This window comes from Capra hircus, chromosome 29 (genome assembly GCF_001704415.2).
Source record: "Capra hircus breed San Clemente chromosome 29, ASM170441v1, whole genome shotgun sequence".
Taxonomy (NCBI): Eukaryota; Metazoa; Chordata; class Mammalia; order Artiodactyla; family Bovidae; genus Capra; species Capra hircus.
The window spans coordinates 27,178,936-27,202,862 of record NC_030836.1 but is presented as its reverse complement, the minus strand read 5'-3'; the positions used below and the strand labels follow the sequence as shown (position 1 = coordinate 27,202,862).

Genomic DNA, 23,927 nt, shown 5'->3' with positions numbered 1-23,927 from the left:
AAGTCAACTAACAATGGCAAGTGAGTCAGGGAGCCAATGGGGACAGGATGGTCTCTTCAAATAGTATTACTAGGAAAACTGAATAAATACTGCAAAACAATGACATTGAACCACTCTCTTACACCTTTCACAAAAATTAATTTTAACTTTAAAAACTTAAAGATAAGACCTGATAACATAAAACTTCTAGAAGAAAATAAAGGGAAGAAACTCCTTGACATTGCTCTTGCAATGATTTTTTTCTGGGCTATGACACTAGAAGTATAAACAACAAAATCAAAAATAATAAAATGGGACTACATTAGACTTAAAAGCTTCTGCATAACAAAGGAAACAATTCTATGACAGGTAGGGATTGGTTTGGGCCCATGCTTGTACAACTCCAATGAACAACCAGAAGTCTGAGAGCTAATGCACATGAATGAGACATATTTGCAGACATTTTATCATGTGTAAATCTTCACTTGCCCTGTGATATTTCATGTATAATATATAATTTGCATGTTAGAAATAAATAGAAGAAGGAAGACATGTTTCAGAGATTCAGGTTTTGGACAGGTGACAGTACTATTCAGTTCAGTTCAGTTGCTCTGTCCTGTCTGACTCTTTGTGACCCCATGATCAGCACGCCAGGCCTCCCTGTCCATCACCAACTCCCGGAGTCCACCCAAACCCATGTCCATTGAGTTGGTGATGCCATCCAACAATCTCATCCTGTTGTCCCCTTCTCCTCCTAGCCTCAATCTTTCCCATCATCAGGGTCTTTTCAAATGAGTCAGCTCTTTGCATGAGGTGGCCAAAGTATTGGAGTTTCAGCTTCAACATCAGTCCTTCCAATGAACACCCAGGACTGATCTCCTTCAGGATGGGCTGGTTGGATCTCCTTGCAGTCCAAGGGACTCTCAAGAGTCTTCTCCAACACCACAGTTCAAAAGCATCAATTCTTCAGCACTCAGCTTTCTTTATAGTCCAACTCTCACATCCATACATGACCACTGGAAAAACCATAGCCTTGACTAGATGGACCTCTGTTGGCAAAGTAATGTCTCTGCTTTTTAATATGCTGTCTAGGTTGGTCATAACTTTCCTTCCCAGGAGTAAGCGTCTTTTAATTTCATGGCTGCAATCACCATCTGCAGTGATTTTGGAGCCCAGAAAAATAGTCTGACACTGTTTCCACTGTTTCTCCATCTATTTCCCATGGAGTGATGGGACTGGATGCCATGATCTTTGTTTTCTGAATGTTGAGCTTTAAGCCAACTTTTTCACTCTCCTTTTTTGCTTTCATCAAGAGGCTCTTTAGTTCTCTTCATTTTCTGCCATAAGGGTGGTGTCATCTGAATATCTGAGGTGATTGATATTTCTCCCAGCAATCTTGATTCCAGCTTGTGTTTCATCCAGCTCAGCATTTCTCATGATGTACTCTGCATATAAGTCAAATAAGCAGGGTGACAATATACAGCCTTGACTTACTCCTTTTCCTATTTGGAACCAGTCTGTTGTTCTATGTCCAGTTCTAACTGTTGCTTCCTGACCTGCATACAGATTTCTCAAGAGGCAGGTCAGGTGGTCTGGTATGCCCATCTCTTTCAGAATTTTCCACAGTTTATTGTGATCCATACAGTCAAAGGCTGTAAATAAAGCAATAAATAAAGTCAATAAAGCAGAAATAGATGTTTTTCTGGAATTCTCTTGCTTTTTTGATGACCCAGTGGATGTTGGCAATTTGATCTCTGGTTCCCCTGCCTTTCTACAATCAGCTTGAACATCTGGAAGTTCACTGTTCACGTACTGCCAAGGCCTGGCTAGGAGAATTTTAAGCATTACTTTATCAGAATGTGAGATGAGTGAAATTGTGTGTACAAATAGAAAAACAAAATGCCTTTTTATCTTTTCTTTCTGATTTTACTTTCTGCTTGTACTGAAGCATCAGGTAACATAGCTTCAGAGGAGCGCTGCTTAAGATACATTTGGGAATCAGGTTGCCACGGCAACTGTCTCTGAAATAACAAATCCCCCTAGAGTGTTCTGAGAAACTCTCCCCACCCCATATCTTCTTTGCACTTGGATCTCAAGGAGAGCCTATTTTAATTTCATTTTAATGAATTATCTTTCTTCATTTTCAACTTTTGTGTAGTGGGATTGAGATTCATTAGGGTTAGTCTGGGACGCAGAAAATTCTAAATGCATATCAGAAAGATAAAGCACCATCATCGCTAAATCTTAGCTAAGGGTGAGCAGGTCCTCACTGATGTATGTGCACAAACCCATAACCACACACGGCCTGGGTGCAATGCTTTTAGTTAGACTTGCCTGGAGGAAGACTTCTGCCTCTGTGCTTTGTTTTCATAACTTTTGTAAGAGGACTTCTGTCATTATCCCAGAACCAAAACTTCTCTAAGCCACTGCACACCAAACCTCACGTTTCCCCATATCAATATTTATTTCTTGGATATAAAACCTGTTATCCTTAGTATATAGACGCTCCCGGTAAGAGATGCAGAGCACAACTTGCCTCTTTAGTCTCTATTTGAATGAAATTCCTTCCTGAAAACTGTTTGAGAATGTGTACAATTTACAGTAGCCAGGCCTTATGTCTAGAGACAAATTTGTTGCTGTCAGTAACATACAATAAACACGATGTCCTTGGCCCCTGTGAAGTTTGGAGTTGGAGAGACCAGAGTTTGAGTTAAGATTCTGGGATTTGAGTTAAGATTAAGATTCTACAAGCTGTGTGCCCATTTCACTTTTAAAGTGAAGATTAATAGGTCTAACATTAATAAGTTGTTATGAGGAATTAATGAGATAAAATTATTTGTGTGTTACTTTGAATCCTTCCAATGAGATTTCTGGAACCCAGTCAGTGCCCGATACAAAGTCTTAAGAGTTATTTTTCCCACACTGCTTTGCTCTTCTTTGTTCTTAAAAAATGTATCCTGAATAAAAGAATAGGTCATTAAAAGCCTTGTCAAGCATTATCAGAGATGTAAATAAACATGTCTTATTCCCTGGGGAAGGTGGTCTCTTGGAGCTGTAATCCCGAGGGAGTCTCTTGTAATGAGGTCAACTGAGATCTCTGATCCAGAATAAAAGTCTTTGGTTTCCTGTTATCTGTAGATATAAGGAAAGGATGCTACTTCATCTCTGGAGGCTGGATAGGAGGCTCAGGGCAAAACCACAGTCAGAGACCATGTCCTTCTGCTCAGCAAGAGAAGCAAGATAAACTAGAGGTTTTGATCCTTAAAGTTGAGAAGCAGAAGCAAAAGCATCTGAACTCTGGATTTTCACCTTCTTTTCACCAGGGCATTTGAGTTGCATGAAAGAGATGGATGAGAGCCAGCAGAAGCACAGAATTATGACTCCAAGCTGAAGGGTGAGTGGGTGTCTGCCTGACCTGGTCTGTCCTGTGGCAGAGAGGTTACAAGTTCATGCTCTGATCCAGACCACCTGAGTTCACCTTCTGTTACTACTGGGATTTGTGCAAGTCACGTAAGTCCAGTGTCCTCATCTGTTACATGGAGATAACTATAATGCTACACAGCATTTAGAACAATACCTATCCCACAGTTAGAGCTCTAAGTGTTTCTTTTCTTTTTCTTAAAGTTTATAGATAACTTTGCATTATGACTCCATTATTATTAGTGCATGTGTTCATGCTCAGTCGTGTCTGACTCTTTGCAACCCCTGGACTGCAGTCCACCAGGCTCCTCTGTCAACGGAATTTTCCAGGCCAGAATACTGGAATGGATTGCCATTTCCCCCTCCAGGGGATGTTCCTGCCCCAGAGATGGAATCCATGTCTTCTGTGTCTCCTGCATTGACAGGTGGATTCTTTACCACTGAGCCACCTGGGAAACCATCATTATTATTATCATCACATTATAATTTCACAACCATTCCATCCAAAGTCCCTGGGCACATGACCTCATCATCCTGCTCTGCTCAGTTTGAGACCCAAGGTGGAAGGTCTAGGCAGGGTCGAATGGCTTCCATGTCTCAAGAGTAACCCTAGAGAAGGGACCCAAGCCTTACATACTTGACCAAGGGCTGTGGATGGGGAGGAAGTGCACAGAAAGGGTACAGGAAAAGGTGGCCAGATGAGTTCATGGACTCTCCTTGGTTGTATCAGCCTTTACTCTGAAAGCAAATTTCACCCGCAGACAGTTACTAGGGTGGTTCATAGCACTTGGGGACCATGAAGAGAGAGTAGGTATGAAGAAATGCCATCTTCCTGAAGTTTAAAAATCCCTCAGTTCAAATGCCATTCTCAAGAAGGATTTTTTCCCTCTTTCTCTGAACAACTCTTCTTTTTCTCTCACAGATTCTTCTAGAGGAGAATGGCTGAAGAGAACACCTCTTCTGTGAGAGAGTTCATCCTCACAGGCTTAACAGATCAGCCAGAACTCCAGATGCCCCTCTTCTTCCTGTTTCTGTGTTTCTACATGGCCACTGTAACGGGGAACCTGGGCTTGATAACCTTGATTGGACTGAATTCTCACCTTCATATTCCCATGTACTTTTTCCTCTTCAACTTGTCCTTCATAGATTTTAGTTTCTCTACTGCCATTGTCCCTAAAATGCTGACAAGCTTCATCTCAGAGAAGAACTTCATTTCCTATGCAGGGTGTATGACTCAGCTCTTTTTCTTCTGTTTCTTTGTCTTTTCTGAATCCTTCATCCTGTCGGCAATGGCATACGACCGCTATGTCGCCATCTGTAAGCCACTGGTGTACACGGTCACCATGTCTCCTCAGGTGTGTTTACTCCTTTTGTTGGGGGTCTATGGGATGGGAGTATTTGGGGCTATGGCCCATACAGGAAATATAGTATTTTTGACTTTCTGTGGTGACAACCTTGTCAATCACTATATGTGTGACATCATTCCCCTCCTTGAGTTCTCCTGTAACAGCTCTGATGTAAATTTGCTGGTGGTCTTTATTGTTGTGACCATTGGCATTGGTGTGCCCATTGTGACCATTTTTATCTGTTATGGTTTTATTCTTTCTGGCATTTTCCACATAAGCTCCACTGAGGGAAGGTCCAAGGCTTTCAGCACTTGCAGTTCCCACATACTTGCAGTCTCTCTTTTCTTTGGGTCAGGAGCTTTTATGTACCTCAAACCACCTTCTATTTTACCTCTTGATCAGGGCAAAGTGTCCTCCTTATTCTATACAATTGTGGTACCCATGTTCAATCCATTAATCTATAGCTTGAGGAATAAGGATGTCAAATTTGCCCTAAAGAAAACCTTGGACAGAATAATGTTGTCTTGAAGAAATATTAGAAATTGAGAAAAAGGATCCCATATTTTTTTATTGGAATGTTTGTTATTATTGTTGTTGTTATTTGGTGTGGACTTCAAGTTTCAGGGCTTCCATTCTGTCCAATATATAAAGGAGATTTAACTTTTTCCCAAGTGGATTTATCCTCCCTCACCTTCATTTGCTCTCTTCCTTCTTTATTTTACAAAAATAGTTGCTATATTATAGAGTATTCAATGTTGAATGGGACTTTGGAGTAATTTAATCCAGTGCCAGTGTGTAATACATCACACTTTGGAGACTCAGAAATGTATGTTACCCAAGAATATAGAACTACCTGGTGCTACAGCTGGGGCTGAAATCTCAGCTTGAATCCCAACCTAGTTTGTTTTCTTTATGCCATGTTTTCTTGCCTCATGTCTTTTTGGAATATTCTACTTCGCATGTTTGTTGACCTAGCACATTTAACTTATGAATATGTTCACAGTAATTTCATGCTACTTCTCACAGGATAATTTTAATATATCACATTTTGAAAGAGAGTAGGAGGTGAAAGATTTTGTTGAGTCGGTCTTGGCAAAACGACAAGATCAGTTCTGATGAATTTTGTAGTGTGTGAGTGGGAAGTATGTTAGATTTCAGATAAATGCAAGATGGGCACCTCTGACTTGGTAAGTGGAGCTCTAGGGACAAAGTTCAGTGAATTAGAACTTCCAGGTGAGAGAAATGTAATTTGATGGGGTATAAAGACGTAGGGTGGAGGTATTTCAACACTAATGGGCCAGAATTTGGAGCTTCATTTCAAGGGGTACCTTGGTTGTATTCTGAGTTAACTGGGAGCTGTACTATCCAATAGAATAGCCACTAGCCATATACAGTATCCAGTAATTGAAATGTGATCATCCAAATTGAGACATGGTATAAGTGTAAAATACACACTGGATCTTTGAATAATTAATGTGAAGACTAATGTAAATTATCTCATCGATTGTCTTTTATATGAATTACATGCTGAACTGACACTTTCGATCTACTATGTTGAATAAAAATACAATTAAAATGAATTTATCTGTTTAGTTTTTTAACAGAACTATCTACCAGAAAGTTTAGAATTATACAGGTGGCTTGCATTTTATTTCTTTATTTCTTGTAATATTTCTATTGTCTGGAGGATGGGACAGAGAAGTAGATGGCTGTGGGTACATATTTAGTTATCAGGGCAGCACCAAGCTACTGCTTTTTAGGAGAGGCAATTGCTATTGAATTTTCAGGCACTGCTAATTGACATCACATTCTAATGATGAGGCAAATGGAAAAGAAATGTTGATTTCAGGATAAATTTACAAAAACACAGTATTATTACATGGAAAATGTGTGTGTGTATGTGTGTGTGTGTGCGTGTGTGTGTGTGTGTGCATGCGCGCACATACATTATGTCCCTTCAGTCGTGTCTGACTCTGCAATCTCATAGACTGTAGCCTGCCAGGGTCCTCTGTCCATGGGATTCTCCAGGCAAGAATACTGGAATGGGTTTCCATTTCCTCCTCCAGGGAATCTTCTGGATCCAGGGATCGAACCCAAATGTCTTAAGTCTCGTGCACTGGCAGGCAAGGTCTTTACCACTAGTGCCATCTGGGAAGACTGGCATATGGGAAAGAGATATTGATCTCAGGATAAATTTATAAATACACAGTGTTATTAATGGAAAGAAAATATAGCTTTATATAAAAAATTCAAAAAAGAAAAAAATTTTGGTTTAAACTCACTAAACTCATTAGTGGTAAAATTTCTTTGAGAATAATGACAAATGAAGTGCTAGGGAAATATTTTTACTTATAAATTTTCCCTTATGAAAGTTATTGTATTAGGAAATAAGGGAAGTTTGGATAAAAGTTAGTTTTGTCCTTTGATTCTGGCCAATATTGCTGCAATGAGAAGAATAAACATACAGAAGAGGACTGTACTTCAGATGAGACTGAATAGTTTTTTGAACTCAGGAGATCTAGAATTTACGAATGGGGTTGGTATATTGGGGTATGCAGTACAAAGTAGTTAATGAAAGGAAGCAGAAACCTTTACAGAAATTTTTGTAATTAACTTTCATATAGTAAAGTGCACAAATCATGTGTATAACTCATTGAACTTTTGCATATGTATATGTAACCACAACCTAATTCAAGATCTAAAACATGTCCATCCACATTAGAAAGTCTCCTCTTTCTCCTTTCAAGTAAAACTGTTTATGCTATCAACAATGTCCAAAAGTTTCAGTTTCTCTGCTGCTGCTGCTGCTGCTAAGTCGCTTCAGTCGTGTGTGACTTGACTCCATAGATGGCAGCCCACCAGGCTCCCCCGTCCCTGGGATTCTCCAGGCAAGAACACTGGAGTGGGTTGCCATTTCCTTCTCCAATGCATGAAAGTGAAAAGTGAAAGTGAAGTCGTTCAGTCCTGTCTGACTCTTAGCGACCCCATGGACTGAAGCCCACCAGGCTCCTCCGTCCATGGGATTTTCCAGGCAAGAGTACTGGAGTGGGGTGTCATGGCCTTCTCGTCTTTTGATTGCAGATGGTCTTATTTTTCACTGTTTGATTTATCAGCTTTGCATCTAATGGTTAGTGCTGTGTCTTATTTAGAGTTACTCTACTGTTCTTCCTGAGGCCAGAGGAAGAGGAATGCAAAGGGATACGAGTGAGAAAGAAGACATAACAAAGCCCTGGCGACTTTGTCTCTGTCACCATTTTGGGTCCCTTGATCTTCTGGCTCTACGCTATGCTTATACTATCTCTATTTCTATTTGATTGATAACTTCTCAGGGATGGAGCACTTGGGGCATGAAAGTGCAGTATTATAAGTATTTTCAGTTGAGTTAACATGTATTTATTTTTTATGTTTTTAAAAGGGATTTTAAGAAGCTATAATTAGCATACAATTTAAACAAATTAAATTAGCACACACTTTAAACAAATGTTTAACATGTAATTTTGATACATTTTGACATATGTCTACACTCATGAAACCATCGCCACAGTCTTGTCCCTTTGGGAACTCTTCCATTCCCCCATTCTTTCTAGGTAACCACTGATCTGTTTTCTTTTCGTCTTCATTCTCAAGATTTTCTAAAAGTCTAATTGTACAGTATGTGTTCATTTTTGTCTGGTTTATGCCACTTAGTTTAAGTATTTTGAGATTCTTCCATGTTGTTACATCTATTAATAATTCATTATTTTTTGTTGTTGAGTAGTGAGTCATTGAGTGAATGATTATACTACAAACTACCACTGCTACTACTTCTAGTGTATATGGAAACACTACTATCATTTGTTTATCTTTCCCCTGTTGATAGCCACTTGGGTTGTTTTCAGTTTGGGGGCTACTACAAACAAAACTCTTGTAACCATCCATGTATATGTCTTTGTATGGACATAGTCTTTCATCTTTCTTGAGTAATATACAGGAGTGGAACAGTGAGATCATATGATAGGTATATGTTTAATTTTTCAAAAACCTGCCAAACAGTTTTCCAAAGTGGTTGTGCCATTTTACACTCTCAGGAGTAGTGTTTAAGATTTTCAATTCCTTCACTTCCTCATCATACTTGGTATGGCCCACTTTTTAATTGAAAAGATTTTTAATAGGTGTGTCATGGTATCTCAGTGTGGTTTTAGTTTGCATTTCCCTAGTGATTAAATGATGATGAGCATCTTTTCATGTGGTCATGTGTCATCCGTATGTCTTTGGTGAAATGTCTATCTAAATTTTGCCCCATTTAAATAAAAGTAGCTTATTTATTTTTTCTCATTGAGATGTCAAGGTTTTTTATATATTTTGAATTTTAGTCCTTTGCTAAACATAAGATTTCTAAATGGTCCATGGTTTGTCTTTTCATTCTTACAGAAGATTAATTTAGATTGGGATTGTATTCAATCTGTGGATCTTTTGGGGGAGAACTGACATTTACTTTCCCCTCTGCAATAAATGGAGTACTCACTTTCCTACAGTCCCTGTAACATAGCATATGCTCAACATTTTTCAACTTTTCTAACCTGATATGTGAAAAATAGTTTTTAAGCATTGTTATAATTTGGGTTTCTCTAATAAATAGAAACATTGGAGATGTTTTCAGGTATTTAATGGCTGTTGGTATTACTTCTTATATGGATGATCTTTTTACAACTTTCTCCCACTTTTCTGCTGGATTTTGATCTTCCCAATTTTTAGGAGGACTGTATATAAACTATATTTGTTTTTTGTCTGAGATATAAGTTGCGTATATTTCCTCCCTATTTTGTGATTTGGCTTTTGACTTTCCTTATGATATAAAATTTTTAAAGGTTTTAATTTTTTATTATTTCTCATATTTTAATCATAGTTATAAATGTTTTCTTTCCTCTTAGGTTATAAAGAAATTCACTAATCTTTTCATAATGTTTGCATGATTTTTAAAAAACCAGAATGTCTGATCTTTTTAGAAATTGTACCAGTGTATGGTGTGAGGAATGGATCTAACTTTATCTTTTTCCATATGGCTATCCAGTTGTTCTATCACCATTTATAAAAAAAAGTCCTTCGTTTCCTTGCTGGCTTGAGCTGTTGCCTTCATTACATACTAAGTTTTATAGGCTCTTGAGTTATTTCTGTATTTTCCATTCTGCTTTATTGGTCTGTAAGTCTATTCATAAGCCAATACCACACTGCTTTAATTATAGAAGCTTCACAGCATTTTCCTATCTTGAAGGTACCTTCCACGTATTGTTCTTAGTTTTTTTAGGGTTTTCCTGGATATTCATTTTAAGCCATAACTTTTATAATTAATCTGTCTAACTCTAGAAAAAACTCATAGCATATTTATTTATTGCATCTTAAATTTATAAGTAAATTTAGAGAGGGTTGACATTTTTGGATATTCAGACTTTTCACCATGACGTGTAGTATGCCTTCCCATTTTCTTTAGGTCTACTTCAGTAACATTTAGGAATGTTTTGTAATTTTTCTCATTAATGTTTGAACATTTCTAATTAGATTTATGCTTAAGAATTCTATTTTATTTTGTTATTATAACAAGGGTTCTAGCTTTCATATTATATTCTGATTAGTGTTTATATATGTGAATTCTACTGAATTATATGTTAACTTTATACTTTAATGTAATCGTTTTTTGTAGAAGTTTTTCCAGGAATTCCCTTCAGGTTTTCCCATTTATGCTGATTAAATTTCTATAAACAGAGATAATTTTGGCTGTTTCCTTTTGAGTCTTAGCCTCTAATTCCTTTCCCATTTATAATTGCATTTCTAATACTTTTAATACAATGTTAAGTAATAGTGGAGACTGTAGGTATCTTGGTTCTACTAGTTCTAATTAGAGATGTCTCAAGAGTTTTCATTTTTTTTTTTTAAATTTTATTTATTTATTTATTTTTTAAATTTTAAAATCTTTAATTCTTACATGCGTTGCTGGCTTTTGATCTGAGTTTTACATATTTTATCATCTTAAAAAAGTATCTATCATTCTCTAAAAATACTTTAAAAGCATAAGTGGATGTTGTATTTTGTCAATTGCTTTTCATCTTCTTTGGGATTTTATTCTCTCAAAATTTCCTCATCTTTTTTTTTTTATATCTTCAATATCTCCATCTCTATAGACTTCTATTGCTGGATATATGCAATCCTACTTTACCTTTAAAAACTCTCTTAATTTAAAAAAACCCAAAATCTTCCTTTGATACTCATTCTCTCCTCTGCCTTTTCTGTCCACGTTCAGTCTCAACAATATATACTTTAAAACATGTTATATAGTCCTCCAGTGTCTTCCTTTTTATCCCAGTGCCAGAATGTAACACTTCTGTTCAGATGCACTTGTATTTTAAAATCTAATTTTTCCATGCCAGTGAAAACTTCACATCTGGTTTTCAGGGCATTCTTAGACCCTAAGGTTTAGCTCCTATCTATGTGGCTTGATTACTGTCCTGAAATTTAGGCAAGAGACCACCAGGTGTAAGGATTCACTATTCCACTTGAATTTGAAGGTGTTCTGCCCACTCCAATTTTTCAATAGGTATGAAGTTTCAGTTTGGCATGATGAATAAATTCCAGAGACCTGCTGTACAATACTGTACCTATAGTTAAAAATGCTGTATCACACCCTTAAAAATCTAACAGGGCAGACCTCATGTTAAGTGATCTTACCACAATCAAAACAAAACAACTAAGATGCAAAAACAAGAAACATAACATAAAAAATCTTACTACATTCCATGTCATTTTATGAACAAATACATAGCATTATTTAAGAAAGTAAATTCTAGAAAAAAAATGCACCATCATTCAGTTAACACCATGTTTCAAAGGAAACTTTTTACAGCAACAGGATATAATTTTCCAATACTTTTTCAAATGCAGAAATGATGGGATTATGGAATAATTATTGAATAAAAGCATGAATCATTCATGCAGTGAACTTCTACCTTAGCCAAAATAATAAAGGATATGTATTTGGATTCTTGGCCTCCAAAAATGAGGTATCTTTAGAAAAATGTCACCATGGCTATGTGTGATTCTTCCCTGCTGTCTCTACACGGCACATTACTGCTTCCATGGAGTCAATGGTAATACAGCATTTACTTCTCTCACAGATTTTAAACCATTTTGAGGCAGATTTCATTGTTATTTGATAAGGCATAGTCTTTGGTAGCTTTGATGTGTCTAAACAATTTTACTGAGAAAGGTAATAAGGTAATGTGGTGAGGGGCTTTGTAGGTTAAGTGTGTTAGGACCCTAACTAACCCACATATTGTGTTACTGAAATTTGCCATTTTTGCTGAGAACCAGGAAAGGGATTCCCAATTAGAGTCAACTTTGCATCCCATCTACGGCTCTGGAAGAGGGGCTCCTGTTTCTCTTCTTGGATAGCAGGTATAGAAATTTGGACAGAAGTCTAAATGAGCTCTGTTTGTGAAAACTACATTCTTTTGGTTTCTTTTGCAGATACTTCTCCTAGGAGAGCACCTGAGGGAGGTGTCTTTGGGTTCCAGCCAGATCTTAATATGTATATCCATGTAAAAGAAGGCCCCCTTAAATATCAAGCTATGATCTCAGTGTCATGGACAGATGATGTGTCCTTTCTACAATTGGAGGGAACTATCTGGGCAAGGCCTTGATGTGAAACCATGGTCTTTGGCTCAGAATTGATTCCAGGATAATGCAGGTATTAGTTTTCTGGACATCACAGGAAAAAGAAGTATACAGGCTTAGGGCACTCCTCTTCCTACACCATGCAAGCCTTTTTCCTTTCAGGGTGAGCAGACTGTACGACTCCGTACTGCTAATACTAAGCTGAACAAGGGTGAGTGGTTGCATGGCAGCATCCCATGTCTCTCTGTCCTTGTTTCTAACATGAAGCCCTGAAATCTGAGAGTTTGGGAAGTACTTCTTGCTCTAATTTTGTTCTGGGGTGAGGGGGTGACTGAAACAATGGAGTCAGAGGTCATGATATCTCTAGGTCTCTTTCCAGTTCTCATCCCTTCTTCAAGATGTGTTTCCTAAGCAACCTGGGAAATGATTGAACATCTCTCGGATGCTGTGCCTCTGTCTTTGCTGTGAAACTGGGGTTTCCAGTGCACACTCCAGTTGTAGCTCACCCTGAGTCACTGGCCTTCCTGAGCTACTGACTGTTGGGACATTTTTCAAAGAGGGAGTTGTATTCACAAATGTAGAAAGACACGGGAAGGCATCCTCCTATGTAAAGACTAGTCATTCTCCTGTTATGGCAATAGAAATTCTCATCTTTGAGTCATGGAATGTTGGCCTGTAAAGAGGTTTTTCCCTCCTACCTGCAGAAATGACTTCCCTGAAGAGATAGGCTCTGGGAAGTGTATCTATGGTGGCTGTCTTTACATGTTTCACAAATGGACAACAACTCCATCTCACACTCTTCTCATTCCTGGAGCTTGGTCACTTTTACTGGGCTGGATACTCTCCTCAACATTCTCTTGAGCTCGTCTTCTTATCTCTCCTATCTTTTTTGTCATTTCCCTTAAAATGATAATGAATTCTGCATCAGAGAGTTCATTTTCACTAAGTTGAAGTGCAAGATTCTATTCTTTTTTTTCTGCTCCTCTGTCATTAGTGATCACTTTTTTTTTATTTCCGGCCTGAGGTCACCATGGAATATGTGTCCCTCAAGTCTGCCCTTGGCTGATACTTGGTTTGTATCAGGTTAGATCCTAGTGGGGTAATACCCCAATCAGTGACAATGGAACCAAACACCATCAACCACTGCATGTACTGTTAAGCTGCTTCTCATCAACATCTCTTTTATCGGCACTTCTTTCATAAGCTGGTGGATTCTGTAGTCATGAGCATTAGACTGACCATCTTCATCTCTCACGTACTTGTGGTTTCCACCAGCCTCCATTTTCTCTATCCTGAGGCAGAGACAAAAGCTGTTTTTGTTTTCTCTGAACTAAGGAAATGTTTTTAAAACCTCACCCAGATGTCTCTAGTGTTCTTGCCTACTCCAACAACCCACAGGACAGAGTGACAGATGTAAGCCAAAGACTATGGTCGACAACTGCACATCTCTGTGCCTCTCTTTCCTCACACGAAAAATGGCAGAGTAGAGTGTCCTGTCCCTTCTTGGAATTCAAGTTATTGCAAGTAGGAAGTGCTGGTGAATTGTTCTAGAGCTGTGTCCACCTTTCCTCTTCTTGAAGTGAAATATGGTTTGGGAAAGCAGGCTCCTCAAATAAATCTGGTTTTATGTATTTGCCTAATGACCTAGGTTCCTATAAACAGGACTGGTCACTGACCAATACATGCAAACAGCTGGGCTGAAGGAGAATAGTCTCTGAGACACTATAGTCTTTACATTCCAAGTTACTTTTTCAAGAAAATTTGAAAAGTACATGTTTCAACAGTGAAGTGGTTCTGAGCTATATTTATGGAGCTTTGGAAGCAAGAATTTAACATACAACTGTGCGCATATGTGAAATAAGTAATTATATGTTTATTCACAAGAAGCAACCTGGTTTGAGCAATTATTCCTCTTCTCTGCAAATGGCCAAATTCTCTCTGGCCCAAAGCAGATGATTCCTCTAAAATGGGTACCTGTCCCTCCATGCCCTAGGAGAGTAAAGAACGGGAAGGAACTTTTCTCTTTATCCATATCCTGTATTTCTCTTCCCTAAGGGAGAGGAGTGACTGGTGAAGCTGTGAAACTGAACTGGGAATGAATGGCCCAGTCTCCTTCGGGCCTCTTTACAAGACTGGCCTGTCCCCTGGACCGAGACTTGTCTCTTCTTTCATGTGTCCCTTCCCAGGTGTTGCTAGTGGTAAAGAATTTGCCTACCAGTGCAGGCAGATGTAAGAGACAAGGGTTTGATCCCTGGGTCAAGAAGATCCCCTGGAGGAGGGCATGGCAACCCACTCCAGTATTCCTGCCTGGAGAATCCCACGGACAGAGGAGCCTGGTGGGCTACAGTCCATAGGCGGTATGAGTCTATGACTACCGTCCATAGGCTGTGTGAGTCCATGACTACAGTCCATAGGCTGGACTCTTTGTATCCGCAAAGAGTCGGACACAACTTAGAGACACAGCAGGCATCATGTATCCCTTTATAGGGAAGGCCTGATGTTGTCCATTTTTCCTGTGCCTGGGTTCATCAGGCTTACCTGGGGAAGGCAACAAGGGAATTAGAGAAACTCTCCTTGGCTGCAGAACTGAGCTGTATACTCCAGTTAACTTTACTAGTATGAAGCTGATCTTTTGATTTCCCTTTTGTGAGGCTCTTGTGTCTCATTTCTCAGTTCTCTACTGAACGTGCAGAGAGTGGGAAGAGTGATTATCATTCTTTACAATTCCAACAATCTTCCTGTCATACACTCAGTGATTCAGCCCATGCTATCTTTTGCCTTTGTCCAGATGTATATGTCTAGCTCCTGCTGTAGCTCAATCGGTAAAGAATCTGTCTGCCATGCAGGAGACCAGGGTTCGATTCCTGTGTTGGGAAGTTCCTCTGGAGAAGGGAATAGCAATCCACGCCAGTATTCTTGCCTGGAGAACTCCATGGACAGAGAAGCCTGGTGGGCTACAGTCTGTGGGGTCACAAAGAGTCGGACATGACTGAGCAACTAACACACACACAGATGTATGCGTATTTTCATATGCAAGTCTTTATTGGGCTTCCAGTTTTTGGTTTTCTTCAGTTGGTCTGCCTGTGATGCCCTCCTCCAACCTCTGCTGTGAACCCACTTATTATTCTGGACTCTTGGCAATAAATTTCTAGTATATCATAAGCTTGATAACACATTTTCTTAGCAACAATATAATAGTTACATATAATGAGACATGGTTTCTGGGTGATGATTTAAAGTAAAATAAAAACAAATTAATTTGTTTTAAAGCAAAAGCATACTATGTACTAAGGCATATAATTCTTTTTTTTAATTTTTATTTTTAAATATAAATTTGTTTATTTTAATTGGAGGTTAATTAATCTACATTATTGTATTGGTTTTGCCATACATTACATGAATCCGCCACAGATATACACGTTCCCCATCCTGAACCCCCCTCTCTCATCCCTCCCCGTACCATCCCTCTGGGTCACCCTAGACCAAACCTTAACTCTATGCAATGGATTGATTACCTAAGGGGACTCAACAGGTTATAAAGTGCAGTTAGGTGGCCCATAAAAAATAGCCCTCTATGACTAGATATTCATAATGGTGTTCATAGACTTGTGACTGCCATGATAGGGTGATGGGGGAGGGAAGAACTGGGAGTCTGGGATGGCTAAACAACCAGGTTTTACTGCATACAGCAAGAGAGCTGTATTCTACATCCTGTGATAAACCATAATGGAGAAGAATATGAAAAAGAATATATATATATACATACATGTATATATCTGGAGAAGAAAATGGCAACCCACTCCAGTACTCTTGCCTAGAAAATTCCATGGATGGAGGAGCCTGGTGGGCTACAGTCCATGGGGTCACAAAGAGTCGGACACGACTGAGTGACTTCACGACATATATATATATATATATATATATTTAAATATTTAACTGCTGAATTTAGTATAGGCAGAGGAACCAGAGATCAAATTGCCAACATCCATTGGATCATTGAAAAAGCAAGAGCATTCCTGAAAAACATCTATTTTTGCTTTATTGACTATGCCAAAGCTTTTGACTGTGTGGATCACACAATAAGTTGTGGAAAATTCTGAAAGAGATGGGAATACCAGACCACCTGACCTGCCTCTTGAGAATTTGTATGTAGGTCAGGAAGCAACAGTTAGAACTGGAGATGGAACAACGGACTGGTTCCAAATAGGAAAAGGAGTACATCAAGGCCGTATATTGTCATCCGGCTTATTTAACTTATATACAGAGTACATCATGAGAAACACCGGGCTGAATGAAGCACAAGCTGGAATCAAGATTGCTAGGAGAAATATCAATTACCTCAGATTGCAGATGACACCACCCTTACAGCAGAAAGCGAAGAACTAAAGGCCTCTTGATGAAAGTGAAAGAGGAGAGTGAAAAAGTTGGCTTAAAACTCAATATTCAGAAAATGAAGATCATGGCATCTGGTCCCATCACTTCATGGCAAATAGATCGGGAAACAGTGGAAACAGTGGTTGACTTCATTTTTTTAGGCTCCAAAATCACTGCCAATGGTGATTGAAGCCATGAAAATAAAAGACGCTTACTCCTTGGAAGAAAAGTTATGACCAACCTGGACAGCGTATTCAAAAGCAGAGACATTACTTTGCCAACAAAGGTCTGTCTACTCAAAGCTATGGTTTTTCCAGTAGTCATGTATGGATGTGAGAGCTGGACTATAAAGAAAGGTGAATCCTGAAGAATTGATGCTTTTAAATTGTGGTGTTCAGTCAGAATGGCTGAGATCCAAGAGTCTACAAGCAATAAATTGTGGAGAGGGTGTGGAGAAAAGGGAACCCTCTTACACTGTTGGTGGGAATGCAAACTAGTACAGCCACTATGGAGAACAGTGTGGAGATTCCTTAAAAAATGAAATAGAACTGCCATATGACCCAGCAATCCCACTGCTGGGCATACACACTAAGGAAACCAGGATTGAAAGAGACATGTGTATCACAATATTCATCACAGCACTGTTTATAATAGCCAGAACATGGAAGCAACCTAGATATCCATAAGCAGACGAATGGATAAGAAAGCTGTGGTAAATATACACAATGGAGTATCTGGTTTAGTTCAGTTCAGTCGCCCAGTCATGTCCGACTCTTTGCAACCCCATGAATCACAGCACGCCAGGCCTTCCTGTCCATCACCATCTCCCGGAGTTCACTCAGACTCACATCCATCAAGTCAGTGATGCCATCCAGCCATCTCATCCTCGGTCGTCCCCTTCTCCTCCTGCCCCCAATCCCTCCCAGCATCAGAGTCTTTTCCAATGAGTCAACTCTTCTCATGAGGTGGCCAAAATACTGGAGTTTCAGCTTTAGCATCATTCCTTCCAAAGAAATCCCAGGGTTGATCTTCAGAATGGACTGGTTCGATCTCCTTGCAGTCCAAGGGACTCTCAAGAGTCTTCTCCAACACCACAGTTCAAAAGCATCAATTCTTCGGCGCTCAGCCTTCTTCACAGTCCAACTCTCACATCCATACATGACTACTGGAAAAACCATAGCCTTGACTAGACGGACTTTAGTCAGCAAAGTAATGTCTCTGCTTTTCAACATGCTATCTAGGTTGGTCATAACTTTTCTTCCAAGGAGTAAGCGTCTTTTAATTTCATGGCTGCAATCACCATCTGCAGTGATTTTGGAGCCCCCTCAAAATAAAGTCTGACACTGTTTCCACTGTTTCCCCATCTATTTCCCATGAAGTGATGGGACCAGATGCCATGATCTTCCTTTTCTGAATGTTGAGCTTTAAGCCAACATTTAAGCTTTTTCACTCTCCTCTTTCACTTTCATCAAGAGGCTTTTTAGCTCCTCTTCACTTTCTGCCATAAGGGTGGTGTCATCTGCATATCTGAGGTTATTGATATATCTCAGCAATTAAAAAGAATACATTTGAATCAGTTCTAATGAGGTGGATGAAACTGGAGCCTATTATACAGAGTGAAATAAGCCAGAAAGAAAAACACCAATACAGTATACTAACGCATATATATGGAATTTAGAAAGATGATAGCGATAACCCTGTATGCGAGACAGCAAAAGAGACACAGATGTATAGAACAGTCTTTTGGACTCTGTGGGAGAGGGAGATGGTGGGATGATTTGGGAGAATGGCACTGAAGCATGTATATTATCATATGTGAAATGTATCACCAGTCCAGGTTCGATGCATGATACAGAATGCTCAGGGCTGGTGCACTGGGATGACCCAGAGGGATGGAATGGGGAGGGAGGTGGGAAGGGGGTTCAGGATGGGGAACACATGTACACCTGCAGCAGATTCATGTTAATGTATGACAAAACCAATACAATATTGTAAAGCAATTAGCCTCCAATTAAAATAAATAAATTTATAAAAAAATAAACTGTGGTGTTGGAGAAGACTCTTGAGAGTCCGTTGGACTGCAAGGAGGTCCAGCCAGTCCATCCTAAAGGAGATGGAATAGTCAGTCCTGAATATTCATTGGAATGATTGATGTTGAAGCTGAAACTCCAACACTTTGGCCCCCTGATGCAAAGAGCTGACTCATTTGAAAAGACCCTGATGCTGGGAAAGATTGAAGGCAGGGGGATAAGGGGACAACAGAGGATGAAATGGTTAGATGGCATCACCAACTCAATGGACATGAGTTTGAGTAAACTCCTGGAGTTGGTGATGGACAGGATGCCTGGTGTGCTGCAATCCATAGAGTTCCAAAGAGTCAGACACAACTGAGCAACTGAACTGAACTGAACTGAATATTTAACTAAGTCACTTTCCTGTATAGCAGAAATGAAATACAACATTGTAAATCAACTACAGTTCAATAAAATTTTTAGAAAGAGATTAATGGATAATAAAATAGAAAATTTCTTCTCATAAAAAAATAAAATGCAATTCTTAATATTGACCACTTAAAACATAAGTGCTATGCTTGCTACATGCTAAATAAGTATTCAAGTAAGAGTAAAGTCATCATTTTTTTCTCATTCAAATTATTATTATTATTATTTTTTAATTTTAAAATCTTTAATTCTTACATGCATTCCCAAACATGAACCCCCCCTCCCACCTCCCTCCCCATAACATCTCTCTGGGTCATCCCCATGCACCAGCCCCAAGCATGCTGTCTCCTGCGTCAGACATATACTGGCGATTCGATTCTTACATGATAGTATACATGTTAGAATGCCATTCTCTTTTTAGTTCTTTGGCCCATTTTTTGATTGGGTCGTTTATTTTTCTGGAATTGAGCTGCAGAAGTTGTTTGTATATTTTTGAGATTAGTTGTTTGTCAGTTGCTTCATTTGCTATTATTTTCTCCCATTCTGAAGCCTGTCTTTTCACCTTGCTTATATTTTCCTTTGTTGTGCAGAAGCTTTTAATTTTAATTAGATCCCATTTGTTTATTTTTGCTTTTATTTCCAGAATTCTGGGAGGTGGATCATAGAGGATCCTGCTGTGATTTATGTCTGAGAGTGTTTTGCCTATGTTCTCCTCTAGGAGTTTTATAGTTTTTGGTCTTACATTTAGATCTTTAATCCATTTTGAGTTTATTTTTGTGTGTGGTGTTAGAAAGTGATCTAGTTTCATTCTTTTACAAGTGGTTGACCAGTTTTCCCAGCACCACTTGTTAAAGAGATTGTCTTTACTCCATTGTATATTCTTGCCTCCTTTGTCAAAGATAAGGTGTCCATATGTGTGTGGATTTATCTCTGGGCTTTCTATTTTGTTCCATTGATCTATATGTCTGTCTTTGTGCCAGTACCATACTGTCTTGATGACTGTGGCTTTGTAGTAGAGCCTGAAGTGTATGCAAGACAGGGAAAGAGACACGGATGTGTATAATGGACTTTTGGACTCAGAGGGAGGGAGAGGGTGGGATGATTTGGGAGAATGACATTCTAACATGTATACTATCATGTAAGAATTGAATCGCCAGTCTATGTCTGATGCAGGATACAGCATGCTTGGAGCTGGTGCATGGGGATGACCCAGAGGGATGTTATGGGGAGGGAGGTGGGAGGGGGGTTCATGTTTGGGAACGCATGTAAGAATTTAAGATTTTAAAATTTAAAAAAAAAATAAATAAATAAAAAAAAATTAAAAAAAAAAGATTTTAAAATTTAAAAAATAAAAAAATAAATAAAATTTAAAAAAATTAAAAAAAAAAAAAAGAATGCCATTCTCCCAAATCATCCCACCCTCTCCCTCTCCCTCTGAGTCCAAAAGTCCGTTATACACATCTGTGTCTTTTTTGCTGTATCATTTTTAATACACATTAAAAAGAACTTGGAGATGAATTGATAGCCTGCATTATTTTATACATTTTCTTCTATAACAGTATGTCCCTGTAGAGGGGCATATTCTTAAGCAGCCACAGTGAAATCTTTAGTCACTGAGCAGTCACTGTCTGCTAGGCATTGTCCATGAACAAGGATAGTGATCTCTTCACCCACCTGACAGTGAGTTAAGTCAGTATCTAGCCCCTATCTCACTGTATTTTTGATTGGACCAAACTTGTTACCTCCTGCATTAGTCCAGGTCCTTTGTGAAGCAAGATGCCAAGACAAGGTTAAACGTGTAACATCTGTCAGGGCAAATGAGGCAGGAGCTAGAGGAAGCTGGGGGCGATATTAGACTGGTGAGGCTGATGGCAAGGCACAGAGAATTCTTGAGCCAAATCCCATGGGAGGAGTCCCATATCTAGCAAGAACATGCCTGCTTAAAAAAAATCCCTGTTCTTTTCAGTCATTTTAGCTGGGAGCAGCAGTAGGAACATGGCCTTGGTACTAGTGTAGTGATGATCGATTTCAGAGTGCAGAGACAGGGCTGATCAGCCATTCACACTTCCTGAAGTAGTAGATCTGAGATGTGCATGTTCACATCACCACAAGGAACTCAAGTATAAAATATGATGCTTTGGGACTTCCCTGGTGTCCCAATAGCTAAGACTCTAAGCTCCCAAAGCAGGGGGCCTGGGTTTGATCTCTGGACAAGGAATTAAGTCTATCACGCTGCAAATAAAGATCCCATGTGCTGCAATTAAGACGTGGCAAAGCCAAATAAATACATAATGTTTAAAAAATGTTTACTTCATTAAAAATTATTTTAAAAACAAAAATATTTAAAGCAAAAAAATGAGAAAAATGTGCTATGGTCTTTATTACATATGATGAAACAAAAAATATGACAGTGATCACAAAAGGATGGAAACGAAAAGGAAAGTATACTTTTTATTTGGTAATTTTAAATTTTACTTTATTTTACTTTACAATACTGTATTGGTTTTGCCATACATTGACATGAATCCACCATGGGTGTACATGCGATCCCAAACATGAACCCCCCTCCCACCTCCCTCCCCACAACATCCCTCTGGGTCATCCCCGTGCACCAGCCCCAAGCATGCTGTATCCTGCATCGGACATAGACTGGTGATTCGATTCTTACATGATAGTATACATGTTTCAATGTCATTCTCAGTCCCTCTCCCTCTGAGTCCAAAAGTCCGGTATAAGGTTTTTAATATTCACGGAGTTATAAGCTTTTATTTTTAGATAGATTTTAATAAGGTAAAGTTACATATTGTCATCATTATTAGAAACCACTATTAAAATGTGATACAGTTAATAAGCCAACAGAGGAGATACAGGAGAATACTAGAAAGTTCTCAGGGCTTCCCAGGCAGCACAGTGGTATAGAACCCACTTGCCAATGCAGGAGACTCAGGTTCAATCCATGGGTCAGGAAGATTCCCTGGAGGAGGAAATGACAACCTACTTTGGTATTCTTACCTGGAGAATCCTATGGATAGAGGAGCCTAGCAGGCTACAGTCCATAAGTGCTGCAGAGTTTGACATGGTTGAGTGAGTACACAAATACAAATAATTTTTGCACAATCAAATAATTTAAAGAAGGCAGGAAAAGATGAGAGTAAAGGATCAGATGGGATGAGAAGAAAACAAACAGCAAGACTGTGGATTTAATTCAGTAAATACACTGAATATAAATAATCTAAACCTGCCAATTAGAAGACTGAAAAAGTTATACTGGATAAAGAAAAATTTAAAATTCCATTATATGCAGTTTAAATAAATCACATTTCAAATGAAAATGAGATATTTCTTAAAGCAGAGGATGGACAAAGATATGCTGTGTAAGAATTAATGATAAGAAGTCTGAAACAGCTATACATTTCTGACATAGTATACTTTTCGACTTGAAATATCAACAAACATCATGAGTATATTTCACAGTATTTCAAGTATAAAGCAATAAAAACCCATAGTTCTAAATGTATTATACAGAACACATTTAACACCACCTAATAACAGACCTTCAAATACATAAAGCAAATGCTGACAGAATGGAAAGGAGATACAGAAAAAGTCACAGTTAAAGTTGGCGGTTCAACAGTCCCCTTTCAGTAATTGATAAAGCAAGCAGAGAGAAAATCATTATAGACAAGAAGACATATGAACTACCAAATGACAGGAACAAAATGACATTTATGCATCATTTTACTCAACAACAGAATACAGAATTTTTTTCAAGTGTCAATGGACAACTCACTAAGATCAACCATATCCTGGGACATTAAACTAGCTTACAAGTTTGGAAGAACTGAAAGTATACAGAGTATATTCTCTGACTACTGTGTAATTAAATTTTAGAAACTAAGAACAGATCACTGCAAAAATTGTGTTAAGAGATAAGATCATGGAAGAATAGGATTTAGTATCTCTCTGGTTTGGAAGAAAAGGAGAGAGAAGAAAGAAGCACAGATTAAAACTGACTAAAAATTTGAACCCGGGAACTATGAGCAGGATAGTAGAAATGGGGAAATAAGGAGTGGAGAGGATAAGGAGCTAGATTTTAGACTAGATGATAAAATGTTGGCAAAAATCTTCAAAAGGAAATGGTAAGTAAGAAAAAAATTGGCAATGGAAAAGCAGCTTGTGAGAAAAGGGTCAAAATACAAATTAGGATACTCTGATCACAGAGGAATGGTGAATTGTTCCAAGCAGAAATATTTAAAGACAGAATAGTCAAAGTCTGAGTAAATATTTCTTCAATTCATGAATTCACAGAAGCCAAAAAATAAAAGAAAAAAAAAGAGAGAGGGAATTTCTCTCTCTTTGTTGAGAATAGTTGGGGAAACAGTGGAAACAGTGGCTGACTTTATTTTTCTGGGCTCCAAAATCACTGCAGATGGTGATTCCAGCCATGAAATTAAAAGATGCTTACTCCTTGAAAGAAAAGTTATGACCAACCTAGACAGCATATTCAAAAGCAGAGATATTACTTTGCCAACAAAGGTCCGTCTAGTCAAAGCTATGTTTCTCCAGTGGTCATGTATGGATGTGAGAGTTGGACTATAAAGAAAGCTGAGTGCAGAAGAACAAATGCTTTTGAACTGTGGTGTTGGAGAAGACTTTTGAGAGTCCCTTGGACTGCAAGGAGATCCAAGCAGTCCATTCGAAAGGAGATCAGTCCTGGGCGTTC

The 23,927-nt window shown here is 38.6% G+C and overlaps 1 protein-coding gene across 1 annotated transcript; it reads left to right on the top strand.

Moving 5' to 3' along the window:
- Positions 4,338–5,273, top strand: LOC102178603 (olfactory receptor 145-like). Its single transcript, XM_005699569.1, has one exon. It carries the CDS (start codon positions 4,338–4,340, stop codon positions 5,271–5,273), a length of 936 nt encoding a protein of 311 aa, XP_005699626.1.

Coding starts and splice junctions, on each gene's coding strand:
- LOC102178603 (XM_005699569.1), top strand. CDS start 4,338: ATGGCTGAAGAGAACACCTCTTCTGTGAGAGAGTTCATCCTCACAGGC.